Genomic DNA, 26,305 nt, shown 5'->3' with positions numbered 1-26,305 from the left:
AACCAATAGGTCCTTCCCTGTCCAACATTTCTCGCACATTCATATGACAACTCAGAACATTGGTTGCCTACATATGAAATATATGGATTATCATGATATCACCCTTGTATGATTTGAACAGTTAAGTGGCAGGAAGAGTTCATAGAATCATAGAATCCTACAGTGCAGAAGGAGGCCATTCTGCTCATCGAGTCTGCACCGACCACAATCCCACCCAGGCCCTATTCCCATAATCCCATGTGATTACCCTAGCTAGTCCCCCTGACACTAAGGTGCAATTTGGCGTGGTCAATCCACCTAACCTGCACTTCTTTCAGGCTGGGAGGAAACCGGAGCACCCGCAGGAAACCCATGCAGACACAGGGAGAAAGTGCAGACTCTGCACAGACCGTGACCCAAGCCAGGAATTGAACCCATGCCCCTGGCACTGTGAGGAAGCCGTGCTCACCACTGTGCCACCCTTTGGGAAGTAACTTGATAGGTATAGCATTGTTTGGTGAATTTCTGGTAGAAATTTTCAGAAATAGCTTTGAAAAAATGATCCAGTTATATGGTGAACCCTGCAATGATGCATCTAGTATCAGAATTAGAAATCTGAAACATACTAATCATTTATTCCTGCAAAGAAAAGTCGTTTCAGTGATGCTTTTGATATTATGCTAACCTAACGGACCAAGTGAATAAAACCACAGCCCCAGGGTACACAGATTTCAGTTTGTGAACACGTTATCATTTAAAATCTTACAATATTTATTCTAATGCATTGGTTTCAGTTCCCTTTTATTGATTTGTGGGACATGGGTATCGCTGGCTGGCCGGCCAGCATTTATTGCCCATCCCTAGTCATCCTTGAACTGAGTGGCTTGCTAGGCCATTTCCGAGTGCAGTTGAGAGTCAAACACATTGCTATAGGAGTCACATGTAGGCCAGAGCAGGTCATTTTTCCTTCCCTAAAGGATATTAGTGAACCAGATGGGTTATCCTGACAATCGACAATGGTTTCATGGTCATCAGTAGATTCTTAATTCCAGTTTGAATTCAGATTCCCCCATCTGCCGTGGCGGGATTGGAACCTGGGTCCCCAGAACATTAGCTGAGTTTCAGGATTAATAGTCTAGTGATAATACCACTAGGCCCCATAATGCAGACAGTCTGATTCTCCTTCATTCAGTAAGAATTTTCGATACTTACAATTCTTTTCAAAATACTGCGCTTGCAGAAAATTAAGTTTCTCTCGCACACCATGAGATTAGAATTCTGTACTGTATTTATAAATGTAATTAAGCTGAAGGATATCTTAAACTCTATTGTTCTCTGCTGCAGAAATATGGGAATACCAGTTTATAACTGAAAGTCCTGACTTGTTATTTAATAGAAATCCACAGTTTGATTCCTGAAGCAATCACATATTAACAAGATCTCAGTGATCACAGTACTCTTGTAAAAAATGATTCACAAGGAAGCGCTTGAGGCAGTTGTTAGCTATAAACATCAAAAAATGTTTAATTATCCAGGTTCGGAATGTGCAATTGCTTTAAGAATTTGCTCGTTAAAATAAAAATAAAAAATTTTAAGGTACATTTTAATGACCTGTACCACACGTATTTTGGGATTTAGGTCCTCTTTTTCTGTACTTCTACGAATTCATCTGTAGGTAAGGAAGGCAAATGTGCTAAATCTCCCTTTAGTTTCTAATAGCAACTGTAAATTCACAGGAGGTGTAGTATTTTAAGTTTTAGTGAAAGAAACAGCTTAACCTTTTCAGAATAAGCACGAGCTATAATGAGCATCATTTTCCCGAAATTGTAAATGCTGCGACGTTATAAAACCATTTCTTTCGCAAGTTGATTGAAACGACTGAACATACAAAGCTCACTTTCTTCTTTGTATTTTTGTGTTGGTATATTTATAGTGTTGCTTCATTGTTATTTTCTAAGTAGGTCAATGCATGAGTAATCTGACCTAATAATGTACTTTTTATAAAGTATTGGAGGCACAGAAACTTACTTCTTCTCTTCCACAGATCTTGGCTGATATAGACAACCAATTTAATGCATTGATTCACCGTCCTTTTACCCAACATACAATACTCTGCATAACGATATATAAATTTATATGCACGAATGCTCTTCCTATTGATCGCATATGTGTCAGAATTACAGTCAAGGGAGAAAGTTAAAATCTATAGTTTTGGAATTACAATGTAGTGACTATCTCTCAGTCAATGAAGAGTAAAAGTGATCAACAGATCTTGAATAACTTCGCAGAATCACAGAACTACAGTGCAGAAGAAGCCCTTCAGCTCATCGAGTTTGCACCGATGCATGAAGGGCCCTGATCTGCCCACCTAATCCCAGTTGCCAGCATTTGGCCCATAGACTTGAATGCTATGGCGTGCCAACTAATCATCCAGGTACTTTTTAAAGGATGTGAGGCATCCCGCCTCCACCACCTTCCCAGGCAGTGCATTCCAGACTGTCACCACCCTCTGGGTAAAAGAGTTTTTCCTCAAATCTCCCACCCCTCACCTTTAACTTGTGTCCCCTCATAACTAACCCTTCAACTAAAGGGAACAGCTGCTTCCTGTACACCCTGTCCGTGCCCCTCATAATCTTGAATAATTCAATCAGGTCACCCCTCAGTCTTTGCTCCAGAGGAAACAACCCAAGCCTATCCAACTTCTCTTTATAATTTAAATGTTCCATCCAAGGCAACATCCTGGTGTATCTTCTCTGCACCCTTCCTGTGTGATCACTTCCTTCCGATAATGTGGCAACCAGAACTGCACACGGTACTCCAGCTGTGGTCTCACCAAAGTTCCATACAACTCCATCATGATCTCTCTGCTTTTGTAATCTACACCCTGATTGATAAAGGCGAGTCTACCATTAACCTTTTTCACCAACCTATTAACCTGCCTTTCCACCTTCAGAGACCTTTGGACAAACATGCCAAGGTCCCTTTGTTCTTCAGAGCTTCCCACGTCAGACCTTTCATAGACCTTCCTTGTCAAAATACTCCTTCCAAAGTTTATCACTTCATACTTTTCAGAGTTAAATTCTATCTGCCACTTATCTGCCCATCTCATCTATATCTTCCTGTAACCCAAGACACTCAACTTCACTGTTAACCACCTGGCCAAACATCTTTCGCCTTGGGGTACTTTTGCCTAATGGGGGGAAGGGGGTGGGTGTGTTGGGGGGGTCAAATAAATGTAGGGTTTTTTGTGTTGCACACCTCTTCTGGTTAAATGATATTATGATCTAGCAAGTGGCAAGTGCCGTGCAAACCAAATCCCAAAGGGCAACTTGATAAGCTATCACAACTCTTTTCTTTTTATATTTTACTGCAAAAGGATACATGAACTGAAGTCAGATATAACAAATTCCAGTAATACTTTCAGATATGTTAAATATTAAATTAAAACATGCATTAAGAAAAGAAAACTTAAACATACAACATTACATTTACACAGTTAAAATGAGCTTATAGAACATTGCCCAAAAGATGTTCCTACTTGGTTAGACTCACAAATAAATACTGCATTAGGCAACAATTCCATATCGATATTTCATCTCTAAAATCCAGTAACAATATCCCCAAGAGAAAGCTACTATCACTTTAGTGAGGCATACCACACAACATATCATGCCTCGCTTTCATTCTGCTGTGGAATTTCAAACCAAAACCTTCCTTTCTGAAAAAAAGTCACTTTTTTGGGTTGGCTAAAAACTGCCTTATTTAGTATAACAATTTTAATCAGGCAATTGAGGTTGGCCTGCTTGAATATGAATCCCTAAGTTAATTTGATTTTGTTTATTTGCTTGGGAAATAAGAGTTCCCTGATTGAGGGCCAAATTGATGGTCCAATCAAAGAGCCCCACGCTCTGTACTTAAACAGGAGGGTCAATTCCTATGGCACTCTGGATGGAGACTGCATATTGAGAGCACTCTGTATAGTCTTGTTGGTCTTGTAAATAAAGAAATTTTGGTGAAGGGGCTTCTGCCTCTGAGAACTTATTGGACTTGGCTTCTTCACAGTTCTGTTCCAGCACAGAGCACACTCAAGGTGGAACTTACTTGGCCCTAGCTAATCCCCCTGACACTAAGGGTGAATTTAACATGACCAATCCACCTAACCCGCACATCTTAGGGTTGTGGGAGGAAACTGGAGCACCCGGAGGAAACCCACACAGACACGGTGGGAACGTGCAAACCCCACACAGACAGTGACCCAAGCCGGGAATCGAACCCGGGTCTGTGGCGCTGTGAGGCAGCACTGCCAGCCACTGTGCCTCCCCGCATCGGGTATCTATTTTCAAGAAGAAGTATCAGTACAACGAAAACCACTCATAATGTAACTATCACTTCCTTCCTTAAGTATTTTTTCTCTTTCACCTTTTCCAAATTTCCGTCTCCTTCTTTGAAATTTACCTTTCTCAGAATATAACAATCTTTCATGTCAGAATTGCCACCACTTTTGGGTTAACTAAAATGTAATAACTTTGCCTTATTTATTTTTGACTTTATCCAAGTTGTAAACCCTTTTTACTTCCCCTGAAATTTAACAACTGAACACAAGAAGCCTTCAATATCTCTTAATGCAAATTTCTACCCATGTCATATAAACTTCGTGAAAATTCAGCTTGGCCATGATTACTTCAAGTGCCTGCCTTTCGCACCGAAACTCCTTTGATACCCCCAACTCTGTAAACATCCAGTCACCAGTCTAATTAAATTATGCACATGCACGCGCGCACCCCACCCCCCCCACACAGGCCTGCTTCAAAGAAAAGACAGAATAAACCCCCAAAATATTAAAAATCACATCCTCCTTCCTCACAACATGTAGATCATTGGCTACATGCTCAACTGATCTTATATTAAGTTGATCTTTCTCGACATCCTAGCTATGACTGTAACACTACATTCTGCACTCTCTCGTTTCCTTCTCTATGAACAGTATGTTTTGTCTGTATAGTGTGCAAGAAACAATACTTTTCACTGTATCCCAATACATGTGACAATAATAAATCAAATCAAATCATTGATTACTCTAGCTTTAACCTCTACCTCATGCTGGCCAGCATTTTTGCAGCCAGTAACTTAAAGCAACAATAGCCTACCCATTCAACAAGATGTTCATCAACAGTTAACAAGCTGTGCAGTCGTGGCAATTTTTAGTTCTTGATGTTGAGCATGTTATTGTATAAAAGATGTGAAAGCAGACTTTTAAAATGTTACATATTTTTAAGTATCAAATGTTGGAGGCATGTGGCAAAATGTCCCTACACACTTGCCACAATAGCTCAGCCTATACCTGCTATGTTGAGATTGGAAGGCATTTTTTCAGTCTTCCCCGTACTGTAAACACCTTCACAGCACAGTTGCGATTGGATAAATACACACTTTCAGTAACAAAATCAGCATTATTAGTACAGCCGAGCTGTTCTAATGGAACATTGCCATGACGCTTCAACCAGAGCTTGGCCGTTTAATGTTTCTAACGGATGTGTTTCAAAGTACTGTTTGCTTGTTGAAGATCCCTTTCTATTTCTGTGTATCACAATTTGCTTGGAGACTGGCATTACTCAGGATTGGAGTTCCAAGACAAATGGCAGACTCAACATTTAAATCAGTGTGAAAAAGGATTGGTTTTGTAAACTGATTATAAAATTCTGTGAGGAAAAAAATCCTTTCTGTTGCAAAGTAACTTCAAACCTAATTCATTAGTAAATTAATGGTTTTAACTGTTTATTTATGAATATAGATATTATCCATCAGTATGGCAGCTGTGAAGTCAATAATCAGTGTTGTGAATTTAAAATTCTATCATGGAATCATAGAATCCCTGCAGTGCAGAAGGAGGCCACTGACCACAATCCCACCCAGGTCAAGTCCCCGTAACCCCATGCGTTTACCCTAGCTAATCCCCCTGACACTAAGGGTCACTTTAACATGACCAATCCACCTAACCTGCACATCTTAGGGTTGTGGGAGGAAACTAGAGTACCCGGAGGAAACCCACGCAGACACGGGGGGAACGTGCAAACTCCACACAGACAGTGACCCAAGCCGGGAATCGAACCCGGGTCTGTGGCGCTGTGAGGCAGCACTGCCTGCCACCGTGCCTCCCTGCATCGGGTATCTATTTTCAAGAAGAAGTATCAGTACAATGAAAACCACACATCCGAAGTGGATCTGCGAAAGAAGGAATGTTTCTGGTAAAAGCCATGACCAGCTTAGAGGATGATATTGGAATTGCCCGTGTTTGTCCCCGTTAAAGCAGACCACATCTGCAGACATGCTCCAATCAGTGTGGAAATCCTCAGGTTGTGCTCTGTCATTTAGCAATCTGATGTGGGATGAGCTGCTGACCTTCAGTCCTGCATCCCTTTCACTCCCCTCCCCCACCCCAACATTGAAATCAATAAGAATTTCAACTTCCCTGCCACTCCCCCCACCCAGTACACACCCCCATACACCGTGCACATATGCATGTGTGCAGAGACACACGCATGCACACACACACACACATGTAAAGCCCCATAAAAAGTTACAACTTATTCACTGTTCCACAACAACTGCAGGGGAGCCAAGATGCCAGCACCGCACTTCACGGAGGAGGCCCTCCACAGAATGCTCGAGGGAGTGCCGCAGAGGCGGGAAACTCTGTATCCACACTCCAGGAGATAGCCGTCCAGCAGGGTTACCACCTCCGCCTGAGATGCAGTGGCAGCCCCATTCAGTGCCAGTGCACTGCAGAAGAGGATGGGGCAGCAGTGTTGGAAAAAGATTCATTCAGCCAGAATAAGTGAACCACCCTCAGTCTCCCACTGGACTCCCTCATGCACTCCTCACACCCCCAACCCTTTCGCTCACTCAGCCACCTTGCTTGGTCTTTGCCAACACCAGGTTCCTGGTTCCCCCCCACTCCCTCTCACAATCACTATGTTTACCCCCAGTAGCTGCTATGCTCCTCACACTCGAGCTCCCACCCAAGCCCCATGGCTGCCACACCTCACCATCATCTTAAATGTGAACACTCCCACCCGCACTATCCCTCTCTGTGTCGTTGCAGGATAATGTGAGCGTGAGCAGTTAGCTGGAATCATGCCCTAGCTCCGAACCCTCGCGCATTTCAGGGGTGAGGGTGAGGTGGTGGTGGAGGAAAACCACCCAGTGAGTTAAATAATTGGTAAAGGAGGCAAGATCGTTTTAGGTGTAACCCTGCATTCGATCATAGGTATATTTTCCATCAGCAAGAATTGAAAAATATTTCTGGTGTTAGCTATTTATAGAAAAATCAGAGATAACAACCAAGCTAAACCTTTCCCAATATGATTAAAATGCATTTAAGAGTAATTTTTGTAAATGAACCATGAAGCCTAATAATTATTGATTGTGATGTTGTAAGCTTCGACTGATATTGTCACATTATTCAGTGTGATTGCCACCATTTGCCAGTGATTCAAAGTATATATAGTCAGTATTGACTAGTCTCATTGTGACCAGCTGAAGAATTCATATAATTGATAGATGTGAAGACAGATAGCTTGTAGTTATTTCAAGTCTTATCTTGGGGTTCAAATAGCTGCCACAAGCTATTTGAGCTTTTCTTTAGCTGTTCAATGGGGTTTTATTTTATTTATTAGTGTCACGGTAGGCTTACATTAACATTGCAATGAAGTTACTGTGAAAATCCCCTAGTTGCCACACTCCGGCGCCTGTTTGGATACACTGAGGGAGAATTTTAGCATGGCCAATGCACCTAACCAGCACGTCTTTTGGACTGTGGGAGGAAACCGGAGCACCCGGAAGAAACCCACACAGACATGGGGAGAACATGCAGACTCCACACAGACAGTGACCCAAGCCATGAATCGAACCCAGGTCCCTAGCGCTGTGAGACAGCAGTGCTAACCACTGTGCCACCATGCCGCCTGTTTTAATGGAGTGTTATAGCTCAAATCTTCCTGTATATTTTACTTAAAGTGGAAGCAGAAACTGCGCTCATTACCAAACACTTGAGAAGAGAATACAAGAAATTAAACAGACACAACAGCAAGATGATGAGTGCAGCAAAATAAGAGTATTGCCAGAAAGGATGGCCAGAATTTACTCCTAACAACCCGATACTACTCCAATACTTCGAACAGAGAAAACATCTCACAATCACCAGTGATTTCCTAATTTTAATAACAGATCAGTCACCCCTAAAACTCTTCAACTTGACATTCTCCAGAAAATCCAGCAAGGAATAGTGAAGTGCTGAGCAAAAGCCCAGCAGCCAGTCTGGTGGTCAGGCGTCAGTCTGAAGAGTGAATTGCAAATGGCCTAACGTGTGTGCAGTCAATAACCAGGCAGAATGAACCACAGGCATGCTCTGCATTTCCTTCAAGCCATTGCTGTGCCCGGGAATGGATTTATTTGAGTTCAAAAGCAAAGTTTTCATCATTGTCATTGGTGACTACTCCAGATGGTTTGGAGTGAGTCGACTGTGCAGCACATGGTGGAGGCGGTCTGTACATCATGAGGAAGAATCTTCACAACACAGTCTCAGAGAATGGTGCTCAGAATGCTAATGAACTGCTTCATATCTTTGCACAGGAATATGGGTTCAGGCGTATGCCGAGTTCGCCTAGAACAGATATTCTCATTCAAGTAGAGGAGCAACAAGAGGAGTTTGAACCATCAAAGAATTGATCATCAAGATCAGAGACATTGGCTGGCCCGACCCATCAATGGGCAGAACGAGCCGGTAAAATCATAAGAGCCAAGAAATCAGGGTCACGCCCAATTTCTTGGCTCTTGCGATTTTACAAGAGCCAGAAATGGATGAGAAGCTGAATAATTTATTTAAATGTTGATTTCCATCTGTTTAGTGAGCCCGGCTCAATCGTCCGAGCTCACTTGCCTTTATGGCCTCATCAGGAGTCGTTCTCCCTGGCGAGGAAAACACCTGCTGTCCATGAACGGGGAACAGTCATGTTGGAACTGGAGGCCATTGAGACCACCCAGGGAGGTCAAGGGCAAGGGGGGTGGGGGGGGGGGGTGCCCCTTGTGCAGTGCTAGCCTGGCAGTGCCACCCTGGCACCTGGGCAATGCCAGGGGTGGAGCCTATGAGGGTGAGGCTTGGGGGGTGGGGACAGGGGGCAGGGCCTGAAGGGGAAGGCCCAATCGGGGAGGGAGGTGTCGCTGCACTCTTCTGCAGATGTAATCGGATCGGGGGGAGGAGGGTCGCTGCTGCCCTGCAAATGCGATCGGACCGTGAGGGGAGGAGAGCATGCAATCGGGAGCGGTGGGGGCTAGATGTCCGTGCATTATGGGGCTCGCAATCGGCCATGGGCCCCCATGATTGAGGGCGGACGTGTTTGGTTCAGGATGCCTGCAGCAGCAGGGGCCTGACAGCTCTCTCTCTTATTGTCAGACCCTTGCTGTTGAAATTGCACACGTGCACCATCAGAGGTCTGCACATGCGCAGTAGCTCCCTCTGCAGGCTGGCTGGTGAATTAAACCCCATCCACTGCAAAGCCGAAAACACAATCTCTAGAACAAACACGACAGCTTAACATTACCTCAGATGATCATGAGCAAATTAGGAAGCAAGAGGAGCAACAAAGAGACTGTCAAGCTTATAATTTCAACATCAAGTACGGAGCACAAGACTTGAAGGTGCTACAGCCCGGCGAGAGAGGCTGGAGATCAACGGAAAGAAGGCATCACAATAGAAAGAGCTTCACCAGTGATATCTTGAAGAATTGAGACAGACCAGGGAAGTATCAGAAGGAACCAAAAAACCTTGATTTCATTGGTAAGGAAATCAATGGAACCTTGGACATGGTATTGAGATCCAGATGGAGACAAGGAACCAGAAACAAGGAAAAAGTCCACAACCACCTCAAGAGTCATGCTGTCATAAAATAAAGTTACATGTCTATTGATGACATCACTATTTTAAACAAAAACCCCTCTTCTTGAATTTAAAAAATCATTCAATGACGTAGAAATTCCTTCAACTATTCTCTTATAAAACGAACATTTCTATTCTGTAACTACATGCAGCTGTCAATCAAATTGCTCACTTAACAGGCATCCCACTGTGATGATGTTAGTTTGCAGTACAATCCTATAGTGGCAGCCCTCGGGTTTATGTTGACAAAATTAAACACTGATTTTGATTTGTTTTTGATTCCAGATCTTTAATTTTTTTTAAAGCTGAGCAGAGTTAAGTCCATTGACAGTCTTGACAGTTCCAAATGGTTTTGATAGTTTGACAGTTCTTTGACAGCTTGACAGTTCCAATGAGTTTATGCACGCTTTATGCACAACCAAGTTTTCTTTTGATAATCCCAAAGGGTGCTTTACCTCTCACAAACATGTCCTGGGATCACACCTTACCTCTCCCAAGAAGTACCCCTTGCTATCCAAAGAATTTACCAAGTTCAGACCAGACCAGCTCTGACCTGGTCTAATTGGTACGCACTGGATTTCACATTCTTAGCCTCGCAAAATCTCACTTCGGTTGAGGCAGTTGGTGATTTAAATGTCCATCTGCCTTTGTAAACCATTCATGCATGAACCTTTTCCCGATTCATGTCCTGCCTCCCGTGAACATAGGATGTGTCATGTTTGGGGGCAGAACCCGAGAGGATTTTCGACCATGTCCACTATTTTGGCCATGGTTCAGTGCCTCTCTGTTGTGGAAAACTCCTGGACCAAAATATTTGTTCAGTTTCTCTACCATTTTCCTTATTTTCCCCATTATAAAATCTCCTGGAACAGAGGCAGACGCTAAACATCCAACAGTCAGTTGATAAAGGAAGTTCAGTCTTAGCTTTCGATTTATTCACAAAGTGAGACATTACAAATGTATAGCTCCCAACTCTACACTCTACTGCCAGTGTCAATAAATGTCTCTTTATATTCTTTTCAGCAAACGTAAAACAATTCACCCAATTAACTAATGAATCGCCCTTGGAGGAACACTGTAACAAAAAACAAAAAGTGTCTTTTTATTTTTGCGCAAGTAATTATCCAATGAGTGCCTCCCACCTGTAAGCACTTAACCTTAATTTATACAATTAACAGCAGGTGGGGGTAGATGCTTCGTGATGTAAAGCCAATAGTATCACATCATATGAAATAAACTGAAGGTGCTACAACCTACATCTGCCTGTATTTCCAGCTTCTAGCTAAGACATTGGCCCCACATGTTGTAAGTGTGGATGCATCGTTTGACGGAGGCCCTGGTCCCAGAATTGAGGGAGGGCTGAATGACAAAGTTTTGAAACCGAGAAGTTTCCCACAGGGATAATGGTCACTGGGTGTGGGTTGGATAAACACAAGCCTGTTCTTTCCCTTTAGTAGCAAGGAATGTGTAGAAGCAGCAGGATTCCTTAAATGCGGGCATTCTGCATAAAGCCCTTTTTGAGTTCCTGGAACATGGGGGCTCAGGCCATCAGTGTTACTGCTTGTGTATTTTCCCACCATTGTTTCATTGATAATAGCTTCCAGAAGTCAGCTACAACTTCCTATAAATTGAAACTGCATCTATATTCTCTGCTGCACATTTTAGTAGGTCTAACAATTAACCTTGATCACAAAGGAATTTGTTTTCTGCAGAATACATAGGATACACACAACATCTGTCAGTTCAGGTGATGGAAAACACCAGAAAAGTGCACTAGCTTCAGAAAGGGTTGTACCTTCTGAATTTAATATTTAGAATCAAAAGATATGGGAAAAATAGTAGACAGAAAATTCATCACATTTACAAGACCGGAATCTGTGCATCAACAGGGGTCCAAAGCTCACCCAACGTCATAGAATAGTAGAATCATAGAATCCCTACAGTGAAGAAGGAGCCATTCAGCCCATCGAGCCTGCACCGACCACAATTCCATCCAGGCTCTACTCCCGCAACCCCACATATTTACTCTGCTAATCCCCCTGATACTAGGGTCAATTTAGCATGGCCAGTCAACCTAACCCCGCACATCTTTGAACATCTCTCAATAAACATTTGGGAAAATGACTTCTGGTGGTCTGCACCTACATTCTCCTTGCATAGTTTTAAGCTTCCAGGCCTTTTGACAAAATCAAAGAAACACTGACAAATGTCCGAAGGTTCCTGGGCTAGAATAATAGTTTTCCATTCAAGTTTAAGCCCAACCGTTGGACGGTCCACCGGTTTGAGTTACATCAGAATGTGTGCCCTGGTTTAGATTTGAACAAGAAGATTTAGCAACCCTCTTCATCTCAATAGACAGAAAATCCAGTACAGCCCCCTGACTTTCACAATACTGACCCCTGGAATGCTATACTCCAAGCTAGGATTGCAACTTTGTAAAATATATGCATGAGTGCTAAAGGAACACCGTGACTCTCCCTGATAATAATACTAATGCTCAACTATAATTTACAGTGGATTTCTATTTGCATAGTAATTATGGAACAAAAGGCCACATGCATCCAGCAGTAAAGTCAGAGGTGGCAGAACACCCACCATGGCAACATTCACACCCCACTTGCGAAAAGCACTCTTGTTTGACAGGCTAACCATAGAATTTACATGTAAAATAGATTTTTCTCCTTCAAAGGTATCTTTAAATTGATTATTCATCAAAGCTTTCCAAGATCTAAGTGCAAGAAACTATTACAAAGGAGCAGTTAGTTCACTCCAGTGAAGTGCTTGGAAGTCCATCTTGGGTTACCAATTTAAAGTGATACATGAGCAAGTGATGCATGTTTCATAGAGTACAAACTGTATTTCTTTCACCTTACTTATATTTTAGTAATGTTGTGTGCCATGAGTACGCAAAGCATAAGCATATTAAGATTGTAATAGGAACATTCACTTTAGAGTGAATGTCCACAGATCCCTAAAAGTAACAGGGCAAGTTTAAAGTTTATTTATTAGTGCCACAAGTAGGCTTACATTAACAAAGCAATGAAGTTAATGTGAAAATCCCCTAGTCGTCACACTCCGCCACCTGTTCGGGCACACTGAGGGAGAATTTAGCATAGCCAATGCACCTAACCAGCAGGTCTTTCAGACTGTGGGAGGAAACCGGAGCACCTGGAGGAAACCCACGCAGACATGGGGAGAACGTACAAACTTCACACACAGACAGTGACCCAAACTGGGAATCAAATCCGGGTCCCTGACACTGTGAGGCAGCAGTGTTAAACACTGTACCGCCCGCTAAGGTGGTTAAGAAGACATATGGAATCCTTTCCTTTACTAGCGGAGTCACAGAATATAAAGGCAGGGAGGTTTTGCTGGGACTATATAAATCATTAGTTAGGCCACAACCTGAGTACTGTGGCGTTCTGGTCACCTCATTACAGAAAGGATGTATTGGAGAGGGTAGAGAGGAGATTTATGAGGATATTGCCAGGACTGGAAGTGGAATTTATGAGCAATGATTGGATAGGTTGGTGTTGTACTCCTTAGATCAGGGGAGGGTAAGGGGAGATTTTTTTGAGATGTACAGAATTGTGAAGGGCCTGGTTATAGTGGATGGAAAGGGAAGGGCCTATTTACTTTAGCGGATAGGTCAGTGATAAGGAGACATAGACTTAAAGTGATTGGTAGAAGGATTAGAAGGGAGATGAGGAAAACCCTTTTTGCCTAGAGGGTTGCAGGAGTCTGGAATTCACTGCCTGAAAGGATGGTAGAGGCAGAAACTCTCATCTCATTTAAAAAATGTCTTCATATTCACCTGAAGTGTGGTAACCTGTAGGAGGACAGACCAAATGTTGGAAAGTAGGATTAGACTGGGTGGCTCTTTTTATTTTCGGCCGGCGAATGTGCCATAAAAGTTTTACGGTTCTATGCTGAATGATTGTGCACACGTGATGTTAAATTGACTGCTGATGTTTGTATTGCCAGCTAACATTTAGCCTACTGTTAATATTATATGTTTGAAATTCTCTTAATTCCAGCCTTCAAACTGGGGAAGTGACAGGAGATTTGGATATTGAACGTATTCAGAAATTGTGATGCGTCCAGATTCCTATTTTTCAACTGTGCTTACTGCTGCTGCTAGTACAGGTATAGGACGGCACAGTGGTTAGCACTGCTGCCTCGCTGCACCAACGACCTGGGTTCGATTCCCGGCTTGGGTCACTGGCTGTGCGGAGTCTGCATGTTCTCTCCGTGTCTGCGTGGGTTTCCTCTGGGTGCTCCAGTTTCCTCCCACAGTCTGAAAGACGTGCTGGTTAGGGTGCATTGGCCCAGCTACATTCTTCCCGAGCAGGCGCCAGATTGTGGCGACTAGGGGATTTTCACACTAACTTCATTGCAATGTTAATGTAAGCCTACCTATGACACTAATAAATAAACTTTAAACTTTGCATACTTTGTAATTTCCTCATTTGCTCGCAGATTTATAATTGACCCTCATTTGGAAGGGGTTATCATCATGGGGATGGATTTTCAATCTGGGGTCTTGAATCTGATGCCTGGATAATTTCCACGTCTTGACCCCCGTGCTACATCCGTGTTGCAGGGACATGAGCTTCGTATTCAGATCCCTATCTGTGCCAGTGGTAAACTCAGTGTCTTCGGGATCTGCCTGCTGAGCACAATGTCCAAAGGCAGACAGTAACCCTGACGTGACAGGCCTGCCATTGCCTTGAGAATAGAGAGGTAGGACCTAAGAGGCCAAGAAGCCTCATGGTGCAGAGAAGCCACCAGACATCCAACTGAAACATGCTTTGCCCCATCCGTGTAAGATTTAGCAGGTCTGAGAGCAAACCTGTAAAATATTTTTCCCCCAGTTAATGGGCAGAATTGCCTCTTTCTGCACTATAAACCTCTTGGTTTGTGGGGCTGATGATAGCTTGTGAGGCAAGCCAAGCTGCAACCGAGGTTCGTCATGCACTCCACGCTAGTCTGTCACCATGGCAGAAAATGTTCCAAGTACCTTGTAAGAGAAAGGTACGATGAAGATTGTCCAGGGAAAGCTGATCAAAGCGGAAAAGAAATTACATTTTCAAATTCACCGAAGTTCTAATTCCAGCCAGAGGAAGAGGCACATTTCACAGTAAACACCCTAAACGAAGTTATTCAAAGAGTAACAACCCTAATTGATTGTCAGTTTTAGATAAATGTGTATATATAGCACAGTGGTGGAAAGAAAAGAGGTGGCGAATAAGACTAGGCAGCGACAGATGGAAGATGAGCGAACAGAAGGTTGCAGCATGAGATGGGATGTGGTCCAGGGGTCAATGAGGGAATGGTGGGAAGTAGAGGGCAATGTGACAGTCTGGTCTGGCTAAATAAACCAGTTTAAGCTCTCCGGAAGAGAGTTTGTCCTGCTTTCTGCTAGTGCGGTAAATGAATTTATTTTAGCAAATGGATGCTATCCATTGCTGATGCAAAGCTCCCAGTGAAACTGCCAGTTCAGTTATGTTTGTGAAACATTAAGCGAATGAGTGAGTGGAATGTTATGTGTCTGTTTCCTTCAGCACTTATCATCCTGGCTTATTCAAAGTGATGCACACTCACTTTGGGCTCATAAGAATACTTGTAGAATCCGGAGCTTGTCCGTGTTACAAGATGTGAGGAGGAAATGTGACGTGTCAATCCGAAGAAGTTGAAGACAGCAGCTTAAAATGAGATTGGTGTGGTGTTATCAGTTGGTCAAATAAATCTTTTTGTATTTAGTGAACAGTGACACCATAATATTCAGTCTGACTGAGCACACCTTTTGTCCTTTAGTCATTGGTCGGAACATTTATCACGAGAGCAAAGAATGATCTTGCATTTATATAGAGACTCCCACATCTCCAGGATGCTGCCAAAATGCTTTTATTGTTTAATTACAGTTTTCCAGGCATTCAAACTGGGTCAGGTTTCAAGAAGGTGAACTCTCAAGGATCAACAGGACCAGCCAGCTCAGCTGTCAGTATGGCTATGGTCTAAGTGCAGCCCAAACATTTCCATTCTTACAAGTATTGAGGTGGTGAAATATTACTTTTTATATTCATAATATGCTTCATATACTTCATATAATCCATATCATGCTGTAATTCAATACGGTCGCCCACATTGTGTTGACTACATTTAGAACTGTAAAATAAGCTATGAAAGTTTAAGATTCGGAGCTAATCAAGTCAACCAACGCAAAGCAAACTATTCTTTACAGTCAGGGTGTCGGTTTACCTTCTGGTCAGCAGGACAAATGGCAAAAAGCTGCTTCAAAACCTTGAAATGGCAGCAAATGGAAGGCACTCTAACCAAATTACCAAATTTACCAACCTTGTGAATTAACTGGATGGTCAGTTTACCAGATTACTAGATTCAAAACCTTGCAAGGTCAAAAACATTGTCTAAGCACATTTGAAGCAAGATTACTTTCCCAAAGTGCTTCAAAAGGAAGGAGATCATCACTGACTTCAGGAAGCATAGTGGAGAGCATACCCCTGTCTACGTCAATGGGGATGAAGTAGAAATGGTCAAAAGCTTCAGGTTTTTAGGTGTCCAGATTACCAACAACCTGTCCTGGTCCCCCCATGCTGACACTATAGATAAGAAAGCCCACCTACAGCTCTACTTTCTCAGAAGACTAAGGAAATTTAATATGTCCACTACGACTCTCACCAACTTTTACAGATGCACCATACAAAGCATTCTTTCTGATTGTATCACAGCTTGGTATGGCTCCTACTCTATCCAAGACCACAAAAAACTACAAAGAGTCGCGAATGAAGCTCAGTCCATCACTCAAATCCGCCTCCCATCCATTGACACTGTCTACGCTTCCTGCTGCCTCGGAAAAGCAGCCAGCATAATTAAGAACCCCACACACCCCCGACATTCTCTCGTCCACCTTTTTCTGTCAGGAAAAAAATACAAAAGTCTGAGGACATGTACCAACCGATTCAAAAACAGCTTCTTCCCTGCTACCATCTGACTTTTGAATGGACCTACCTCGTATTAAGTTGATCTTTCTCTGCTCCCTGGCTTTGACTGTAACACTGCATTCTGCACTCTCTCCTTTCCTTCTCTATGAACAGTATGCTTTGTCTGTATAGCATGCAAGAAACAATAATTTTCACAGTATACTAATACATGTGACAAATCAAATCAAAAATGATTTTTATGGCAACATTGATTTTGCCTGTAAGGCAGTGGAAATAGTGGGGTTATTAGCCTTGATAGTTGCTATTAACCACATTCAAAATACATCGCGTTTAGTTGATGAGGCAGTCATGTAATGTAAAAGACAACCACTTTCATAGATCAATATACTGTTTGGAGGGGATTGACTAGTTACCACTTTGTGCAGATCCGGCATGACACAATTGTCCCTTCCCCTCCACCCCCATAAATGGCATAATGGGAATCCTGACATTCAACGCCGGGAACCCCATTATAGGAAATTTGCATCTATTTATCAGGCCTTTACATTACATTATCCATGAGGGCACACCGACATGAATTAAGACTGGTCTCCCATGTCGTGCACCTGGTGGCAGACTCATCGGTGGGGCTCAGGTGAGTGCATTGCTCAATGGGGAAATCGTAATGCCCAGGTTATACCAGGGGCATGCTAAATCAGAGCCTACCCGCCAGTGTGACGTGGGACCCACCACTTGGATTTTTTTCCAGTGTCCCCAACAGTACGATGGAGAAAGCTGCCATTGGGACCCACGGCCTCAACGCCGCTTTTCCCACCTGCTGCGACACTGCATTAAAAATGGAAAATTCCACCCTTCAAGTGTGTCGGGTTGTATCTTCCCCAGCCTCTCGGTGCAGGATTCCCAGTGATGGGCTGCAGGGCCATGCTGACAATGGGCATCCATGGTGTGTTCTCCTGAGCCTGTCTCTCCATGATGGGTTCCACTCTTTCCAGAGAGGTGGTGTACTCTCCTGCCTGAGACATTGCAGATGTCATCTCTTCCATTGCCTGTCGAAGTCTGCTCAGAGCTACAGGCAGCTCTGCCAGATACTCCCCTGTTTGCCTCACCAACTCCAACATGCTCAGTATGATCCTCATCAGAGGCCCTTCATCAGCAGGGGGTTGCCCTGAAACACACACTGATTGCCAGTGGCCTGGCCTGGCCTGTCACTGCCTCCATCATCTGTGTGACTATGCTGTGCTCACCAGATTGTGAGCCCTGAGCGGGCCCACATTCGATCCTTCACCAGGGTATCTGCATCACTGCTGGGTGCAGAGAACAGATATGACACTGTGCCTCGGAGGCATCCATACTGTCATCCTCCAAGGAGATGTAAGGTGGAACACATAGAAACATAGAAACATAGAAACCCTACAGTGCAGAAGGAGGCCATTCGGCCCATCGAGTCTGCACCGACCACAATCCCACCCAGGCCCTCCCCCCACATATTTTACCTGCTAATCCCTCTAACCTACGCATCCCAGGACTCTAAGGGACAATTTTTAACCTGGCCAATCAACCTATCCCGCACATCTTTGGACTGTGGGAGGAAACCGGAGCACCCGGAGGAAACCCACGCAGACACGAGGAGAATGTGCAAACTCCACACAGACAGTGACCCGAGCCGGGAATCGAACCCGGGACCCTGGAGCTGTGAAGCAGCAGTGCTAACCACTGTGCTACCGTGCCGCCCCATGGGGGTTGGTGCTGAATCTCTGCAGCAGTCAAGCCTGCAAATGAATTATAAAAAATAGTTACTGGAGTAATGATGGAAATGTCCACCACTCGGGTGCAGCAGGCTGCCATGGTCGCCAGGGATGATAAGTAAGCACAATTTAGGGGAGGCGATGGCCTAGTGGTATTATCGCAAGACTTAATCCAGAAACTCAGCTAATGTTCTGGGGAGTCGGGATCGAATCCCGCCACGGCTGATGGTGGAATTTGAATTCAATAAAAAAATCTGGAATTAAAAATCTACTGATGACCGTGAAACCATTGTCAATTGTCAGAATAACCCATCTGGTTCACTAATGTCCTTTAGGGAAGGAAATCTGCCGCCCTTACCCGGTCTACCTCACCTACATGTGGCTCCAGACCCACAGCAACGTGGTTGATTCTCAACTGCTATCGGGCAACTAGAGGTGGGCAGTAAATGCTGGCTAGCCAGAGACGACCATGTCTGATGAATGAATAAACAAAACTTCCTCCTCACTTATCCTGCCTACCAATCGAAACTCAGTGTTAGTTATGGACAGGCTGCCCTGCTCCCCTGCCAGCTCCTAAGCTTCTATTTCTACCACTGCTACCCGACAAACCTCTACCCCGGTCCTGGCGTTGTGGGCCCTTTTGTCCTGCAAGGATAAGGGGAGCAAAAGTGAGCTATCCAGTGATGCTGAGGAGAACCCCTTACTGTTAGATTGTCTCCAGGTCCCGTGCGGTGTGCAGGTTCCCCAGCTGTCCTTGAAATCCTCACGCTGTCAGGAGATCAGGCGAAGGAGCTGAGAAAGTTGCAGATTCTGGTGACGCATACACACGCATACACATATTTATACACTTACACACACACACTTACACACACACACATGTTTATACACTTACATTTATAAACTTACACACAGGTTTATACGCTTACACACACACTTATACACTTGCACTCACATTTATACACTCAGGCATTTATACACTCACAAATTTATACACTTACACACATGCACGTTTATATACTTACACACACACACACACACTTATACACTTGCACACACACGCACGCGCACATACACACGCAACCTATGCGACTATGGAAACCGTGGAGGAGGAACACTTTACACTGTGACGCTAGTGTATCTTTTAGAAATGTTTTTTTAAAAATCATGTTCTCTGCGGTTTGTAGTCCAGGCCTTTTGGTTTCATTGTTGCCGATCTGTCTGCTAAAAGTTCTTTTATTGCTGCTTCAATGGCTTAAATAGGGTGTTGTTTATTTTTAATCTGGGCCCAATGAATTGACTTGGTACTTATGACTGGTTGGCAGGTCATGTGTTTTGGGCATTTTCTTTCATAGTGAATTCAAGGTTTTACTTTCAGTTTGCCTGCTGACTGCTGTTTTAGCTAGAAGGTGTTTGGACATCAGACTGAAAAGCAGTGTTTCTCTCTCTCTCTCTCTCTCTCTCCCTGGTATTGGAAATTCTGCTGGCTAGCTGAAAGCAAGGCTTCTTGCCTCCCTGAAGTGAAAATTCTGCTGTTGGCGGTTTGCTAGTTAGTGCCTCGAGTCTCTCTCTCTCTCCCTGGTGTTTTAGGAAGCTGGTCTGACTTCAAGCTTGTCTGTGTGTGTATCAAGAGAACTACAGCCTCCAACCAAATAACTAAGCTCCAGCATCATGTGAGCATTCGTATTTTCTGTCTTAAACCTGTGGCAAGGGTTTGTTTAAGGAGGGTTTGGTTGGAATGGTATTTAGCTGATAAGGTTTATACAATATCATAGTTGTTTCTTTTTTTGTAATTAGTAAAAGTTATTGCTAATCTTCTTTCTATACATGTTAACTGTATTCTTAAATAAACTTTGTGTGATAAAAGCTCCCTAGTGGGTCAGTTGAATCATACCTGAAGTGAAACATATCATTCTTATCCTAGCCAAATTCAAATTGCAAAACTTATGATCCAGACGGACTTCATAAAACACTTTGGAGTTTCTGATCTGAATTATAACAACACTCCAAAGCCTTTCCTGCCCTGGCCTTTAACCATTCAGTGCTCCGACATTTCACGTCCTCTGTTCACCAACTTATTGACAGTATGAAATATAAACTCGCCTGTGCAGAGTGGAGGAGGTCATCTATCTTTTGGCACTGGTCCCAGTCCTTCAGATGGAGCTCATGGCAGCTCACCTCCCTCAGGCCACCATGGTCATTTGAGATGGCTTTTTGCAGCCATCAGCTAGAAACACAATTCGGGAAATTCTGACATTCCGCCCGCCACGGGAATCATAGCAGGAGGGTGGGGGCGGACCATGCAAAGATCCGTTGACCTCAGGCGGGATTTTGGGACGAGCGTGGCCAGAATATCCCACCCAATCTCTGTGAACTTCCAAGCAGCCTGGAGGAGGTTGCGCAGTTGAGCGGCAGAATGATGTGCACGTGGATCTCTGAACTCCGCTGAATCTGTTGATGACACGAATGGGACTTGTCCAAAGATGGTGATTTATTCTGCTCGCCAAGATTTTCTGTTGCCAAATTCGTCCATCTGAAAATGTTAACCAGCTGATTTGCAGTCCTCCCTCAGAAAGACTGCATGCAGGATTTCAGCTTTCAGACAGGGCTTTCCGCCATTAAAGATTGCACCTTCCTCCACATGGGGATCAGGTGACACGGGTCTCCCAAAAGTGGGCTGCTGTATTTGATCGGACGATATACTGTTGAGCTTGAGGGCATGTGATTGGGTTCAGGCGGGCTGCATCCTTCCTGTGCCAGACTTCTTCTGGGCCCACCAGCCGACTCAGCAACAGTGGAACAATCTCCAGTCCCTTGTGTGTGACTTACTCAATTATTGGAAGTGAAAAGAAATCTAAGAATATCCACTGAAGTGCCTGGAGTTGTTTGAAAGGTTGAAACTACCCTTTCATCCTGTTGGAACCAACATTGTATTATATTTAGTTGCCTTAAAAATTGCCATTTAAATTGTGCTTATTTGCTATTGTACTACAACAGTATTACTACATCTCTAAAATCCCTTAGGCTGTTTCAGTTCATGGAAACAACTTTATTGATGTCTCATATTTCCTGTGGTTATCATCTAATTACTTTATTGAATACATGATGCCAGCAAACACAATGCAGATGTTCAGGAAATGTAAAATGAGGTGGTGGAAGAAAGTGATACCATCAATCTGTTACAGTAAAAACCCACTCTACTGGAAGCTGAGTGCTTCACTGGCACCAGCTCAATTTGAATATGTGAAGGTATATTCATAGAAACATAGAAACTAGAAGCAGGAGTAGTCCATTCGGCCCTTTGAGCCTGCTCTGCCATGCATTTTGATCGTGGCTGATCATCAAATTCAATATCTTGATCCCTCCCTTCCCCCTATATATTTTGATCCCTTTAGCCCCAAGAGCTATATCTAATTCCTCCTTGAAATCTCATGATGTTTTGGCTTCAACTACTTTCTGTGGTAGTGAATTCCACAGATTCACCACTCTCTGGGTGAAGAAATTTCTCCTCACCTGAGTCCTAAAAGGTTTATCCTCAAACAATGACCCTAGTTCTGGACTCCCCCGCCATCACACTCTTTCTGAATCTACCCTGTCTCATCCTGTTAGAATTTTATGAGTTTCTATAAGATCCCCTCTCACTCTTCTGAACCCCAATAAATATAATCCCAGCTGATTTAGTCCCTCCTCATTTGATAGACCCGCCATTCCAGGAATCAGCCTGGTAACTCTTTGCTGCATTCCCTCTATAGCAAGGACATTCTGCCTCAGGTAACAGCGCAAAAGGTGCACACAATACTCCAGGTGTACCAATGCCCTATACAATTGCAGCAAAATATCCCTGTTCCTATACTCAAATCCTCTCACTATGAAGGCCAACATATCAGTTGCCTTCTTTGCTGCCTGCTTTACCTGAATGCTTGCTTTCAGCGACTGATGCACGAGGACACCAAGGTCTCGCTGAGTATCCAGCTGTCTCAATTTACATCCATTCAAATAATAATCTGCCTTCCTATTATTGCTACCAAAGTAGTTAATGTTTATTCATTTATTCATTTAACATTTATACTGCATGCATATGCCCACTCACTTGGCCTGTCCAAATCACGCTGAAGCATCTCTGCATCCTCCTCACAGCTCACCCTCCCACCCAACTTTGTATCATCTGCAAATTTGGAGATAACACATTTAGTTCCTTCTCCCAAATCATTAATATATACTGTGAACCGTTCATCTGGCAACTAATAAAATGATGCAGCATGTATGTATGATGTATGTATTTTATATTTATTAACTCTTCCAATGCCATTGACCGCAATTCCTCATTGACACTGGTGAATTTCAGTCTCCAGAGAGCTGAGAGATCTGTATTTCAAGAAATCTGATATTCAGGAATGACAATAAATGTGGTTGTAAATGTTACTTTATGTTACAAATGTTTTCTCTCTTTTGCAGTGACTTTTGACCATTTTCAAATACTACGTGCAATTGGAAAAGGGAGCTTTGGAAAGGTATTTATGCTGCAAATTACATGTTAGTTTAATCATGTGCATGTGCATAATGTTAAGCAAAATATTCTCATTGTGAGACTAGTTGTAATGAATATCAAGCAGTCTTTGGAGTTGATTGCACAAGAAATTGGGGACAGTATGGCTTGATGGTAAAGGTCACAGGCGGCCATTGAAGAGGAAGAAGAGGCTGTTATTGTTACACTAGGCTGCTGGTGCTTATGATTATTTTATCATATGAAGTGAATGCTACATTATGTATCAAACATGAAAGATTAATTCCCTAAATGTGAGGTAACAAAAATCTATATTCAGCAATGTTTCAATATCTAACGCATTGCACATTATAGTGACAGGGGAAGTTCAAAGACAAATGCACTCCAGTTAATGGGAAGATTCAATTTAATTCAATTTAGACTATGATTACTATATGAAAGGTCTGTTTTTTTACAAGGTACTGCAGCATTTCCATTGTTGGGTTGATAGGTAGAAATACCCTCATCTGGTCCAGTAATGAGATCCTTCGTGAACTATTTAACTTCATTTAACTATATATTTTTGTCTTTTACGATGAGGGATGATTTGGTTTTTGACAAATAGGTGAATGAAGCATTGCTGCTGTAACGAATCGAAGATGGCTTGCATATCTCCCACTCTATAACCGAACGTTATAGGTTTTACCAGTTTTCAGTTGGAGATGGGTGGTGACTTCCATCTTTGTGTACTTGAGGCTTCACTATTGTCAGTAAAATTGATAGATCCACGTTGACTGATACTTGTTTAAAGAAAATGATTGGATGATGTGGACACTATCTAGGGGCTCTATTCATGAAATATTCCATACGGTAGCTATGGAAAAATAAGCCTTTTCTTTCCAAAAATTGACTTTATTTATAAAATTTATAAAACTACATTTCATAATAGTTCAGTGTTGACATTGCTTAAAGTACAAAACAAATAGGTTTATTTCATTATTTTACGTGGCATTATGAGTGTCTTACTACACCACAGGCTGAAAGAGTGACATTTATACAGGACCTTGCCCAGCCTCAGGAGTTATCACAGTGCTTTATACCAAAGATGTACTTATACGATATAGGGAAGCAGTTATTTAAGCCCACAGAAAACATGTAGGGTATTCATTTTGCATCAAAACATCCATTACATTTCTTTGAAGTTCAGCTAATTAGTTTTGCCTTGTAAGGTTTTATGTTGAATATGTGAAGTATTTACATTTATGTAAATGTGGTGCATATTTTGTCAGTCATTTGAATTCTTCTAACTAAGGCTAGTTGTTAATCATTTTATGTTGCATTAGGTATGCAAACATTTATGTTGCAAACATATTTTCATTCTCACTTTAGGTTAACTAAGTCATGACATATCATATGGAGGTAAGATAAACAATGTGGAATGAAGTAAGCCCCTTTCTTCTTAAGTGTGTATTCTGTTTAGCTAAACGTGTCCTGATGAGTATAATTTTAATAGATATTTTTAAGAGCTTACATTCACTGATATATGTATGCTTTGCTGACAATATTTGTGGGAGGAGATCATGTAAGCATTAGATTATTTTGGCATGTTTATGTCAACAAGCAAAACAATATGAGATTTGGTGGGTCTGATGGGAATCCTCCTTACTAGTTGATACATTGTGTTGGGATTTGACTCTATTTTGAAGCCCAGAGTAAGAGAATTCTTGTCAGGGAATAACCATATTGGCAAAAAGGACAATGACTAATTTAGAAAGCAAACTAACAAGGTTTATTGACAAGAACTATTAATTGTTTTTATTCATTCATGGGACATGGGCATCGCTGGTTGGCCAGCATTTTTTTGCCCGTCCTTAGTTACCCTTGAGAAGGTGGTGGTGAGCTGCTGCCTTGAATCACTACAGTCCATGTTCTGTGGGTTGACTCACAATGCCATTAGGGAGGGAATTCCAGGATTTTGACCCAGTGACTGCGAAGGAACGGCGATATATTTCCAAGCCTGGATGGCGAGTGGCTTGGAGGGGAACTTATGGGTGGTGGTATTCCCATGTATCTGTTGCCCTTGTCCTTCTAGATAGGAGTGGTCGTGGGTTTGGAAGATGCTGTCTAAGGATCTTTGGTGAATTGCTGCAGTGCATCTTGTAGATTGTACACACTGCTGCTACTGAGCGTCGGTGGTGGAGGGAGTGAATGCTTGTGGATGTGGTGCCAATCAAGCGGGCTGCATTGTCCTGGATGGTGTCAAGCTTCTTGAGTGTTGTTGGGGCTGCACCTATCCAGGCAAGTAGGGAGTATTCCATCACACTCCTGACTTGTGCCTTGTAGATGGTGGATAGGCTTTGGGGAGTCAGGAGGTCAGTTACTCGTCGCAGTATTCCTCGCCTCTGACCCGCTCTTGTAGCCAGTGTTTATGTGGTGAGTCCAGTTGGGTTTCTGGTTAATGGTAACCCCAAGGATGTTGACAGTGGAGTATTCAGTGGTGGTTACACCATTGAATGTCATGGGGCGGTGGTTAGAGTATCTCTTATTGGTGATGGTCATTGCCTGGCATTTGTGTGGCGCGAATGTTACTTGCCACTTATCAGCCCAAGTCTGGATATTGTCCAGATCTTGCTGCATTTGGACATGGACTGCTTCAGTATCTGAGGAGACCCGAATGGTGCTGAACATTGTGTAATCATCGGTGAACATCTCTGCTTCTGACCTTATGACTGAGGGAAGGTCATTGATGAAGCAGCTGAAGATGGTTGGGCCTAGGACACTATCCTGAGGGACTCCTGAGATGACTGACCCTCCACAACCACAACCATCTTCCTATGTACCAGGTATGACTCCAACCAATGGAGTGTTTGCCCCCTGATACCCATTGGTTCCAATTTTGCAAGGGCTCCTTGATACCACACTCGGTCGAATGCAGCCTTGATGTCAAGGGCTGTCACTCTACTTTACCTCTGGAATTCAGCTCTTTTGTTCATGTTTGAACCAAGGCTGTAATGAGGTCAGGAGCTGAGTGACCCTGGCGAAAGCCAAACTGGGCGTCACTGAGCAGGTTATTGCTGAGTAACTGCTGCTTGATAGCACTGTTGATGACCCCTTCCATCACTTTACTGATGATCGAGAGCAGACTGATTGGGCAGTAAATGGCCGGGTTGGATTTGTCCTGCTTTTTGTGTACAGGGTATATGTG

General features: G+C 43.1%; 1 protein-coding gene across 1 annotated transcript in view; it reads left to right on the top strand.

Annotated features, from left to right (window-relative positions):
- The window catches only part of stk32c (serine/threonine kinase 32C), a 331,278-nt gene that overhangs the window by 110,296 nt on the left and 194,677 nt on the right, over positions 1–26,305 (top strand). The window contains exon 2 of the mRNA XM_078224398.1: positions 23,073–23,128. Within this exon, the coding sequence (XP_078080524.1) occupies positions 23,073–23,128 (56 nt within the window). The remainder of the gene's footprint in view (positions 1–23,072; positions 23,129–26,305) is intronic.

This window comes from Mustelus asterias, chromosome 11 (assembly GCF_964213995.1).
Source record: "Mustelus asterias chromosome 11, sMusAst1.hap1.1, whole genome shotgun sequence".
Lineage (NCBI taxonomy): Eukaryota > Metazoa > Chordata > Chondrichthyes > Carcharhiniformes > Triakidae > Mustelus > Mustelus asterias.
The sequence above is the reverse complement of the archived record's forward strand: the minus strand, read 5'-3'. Positions and strand labels throughout refer to the sequence as shown.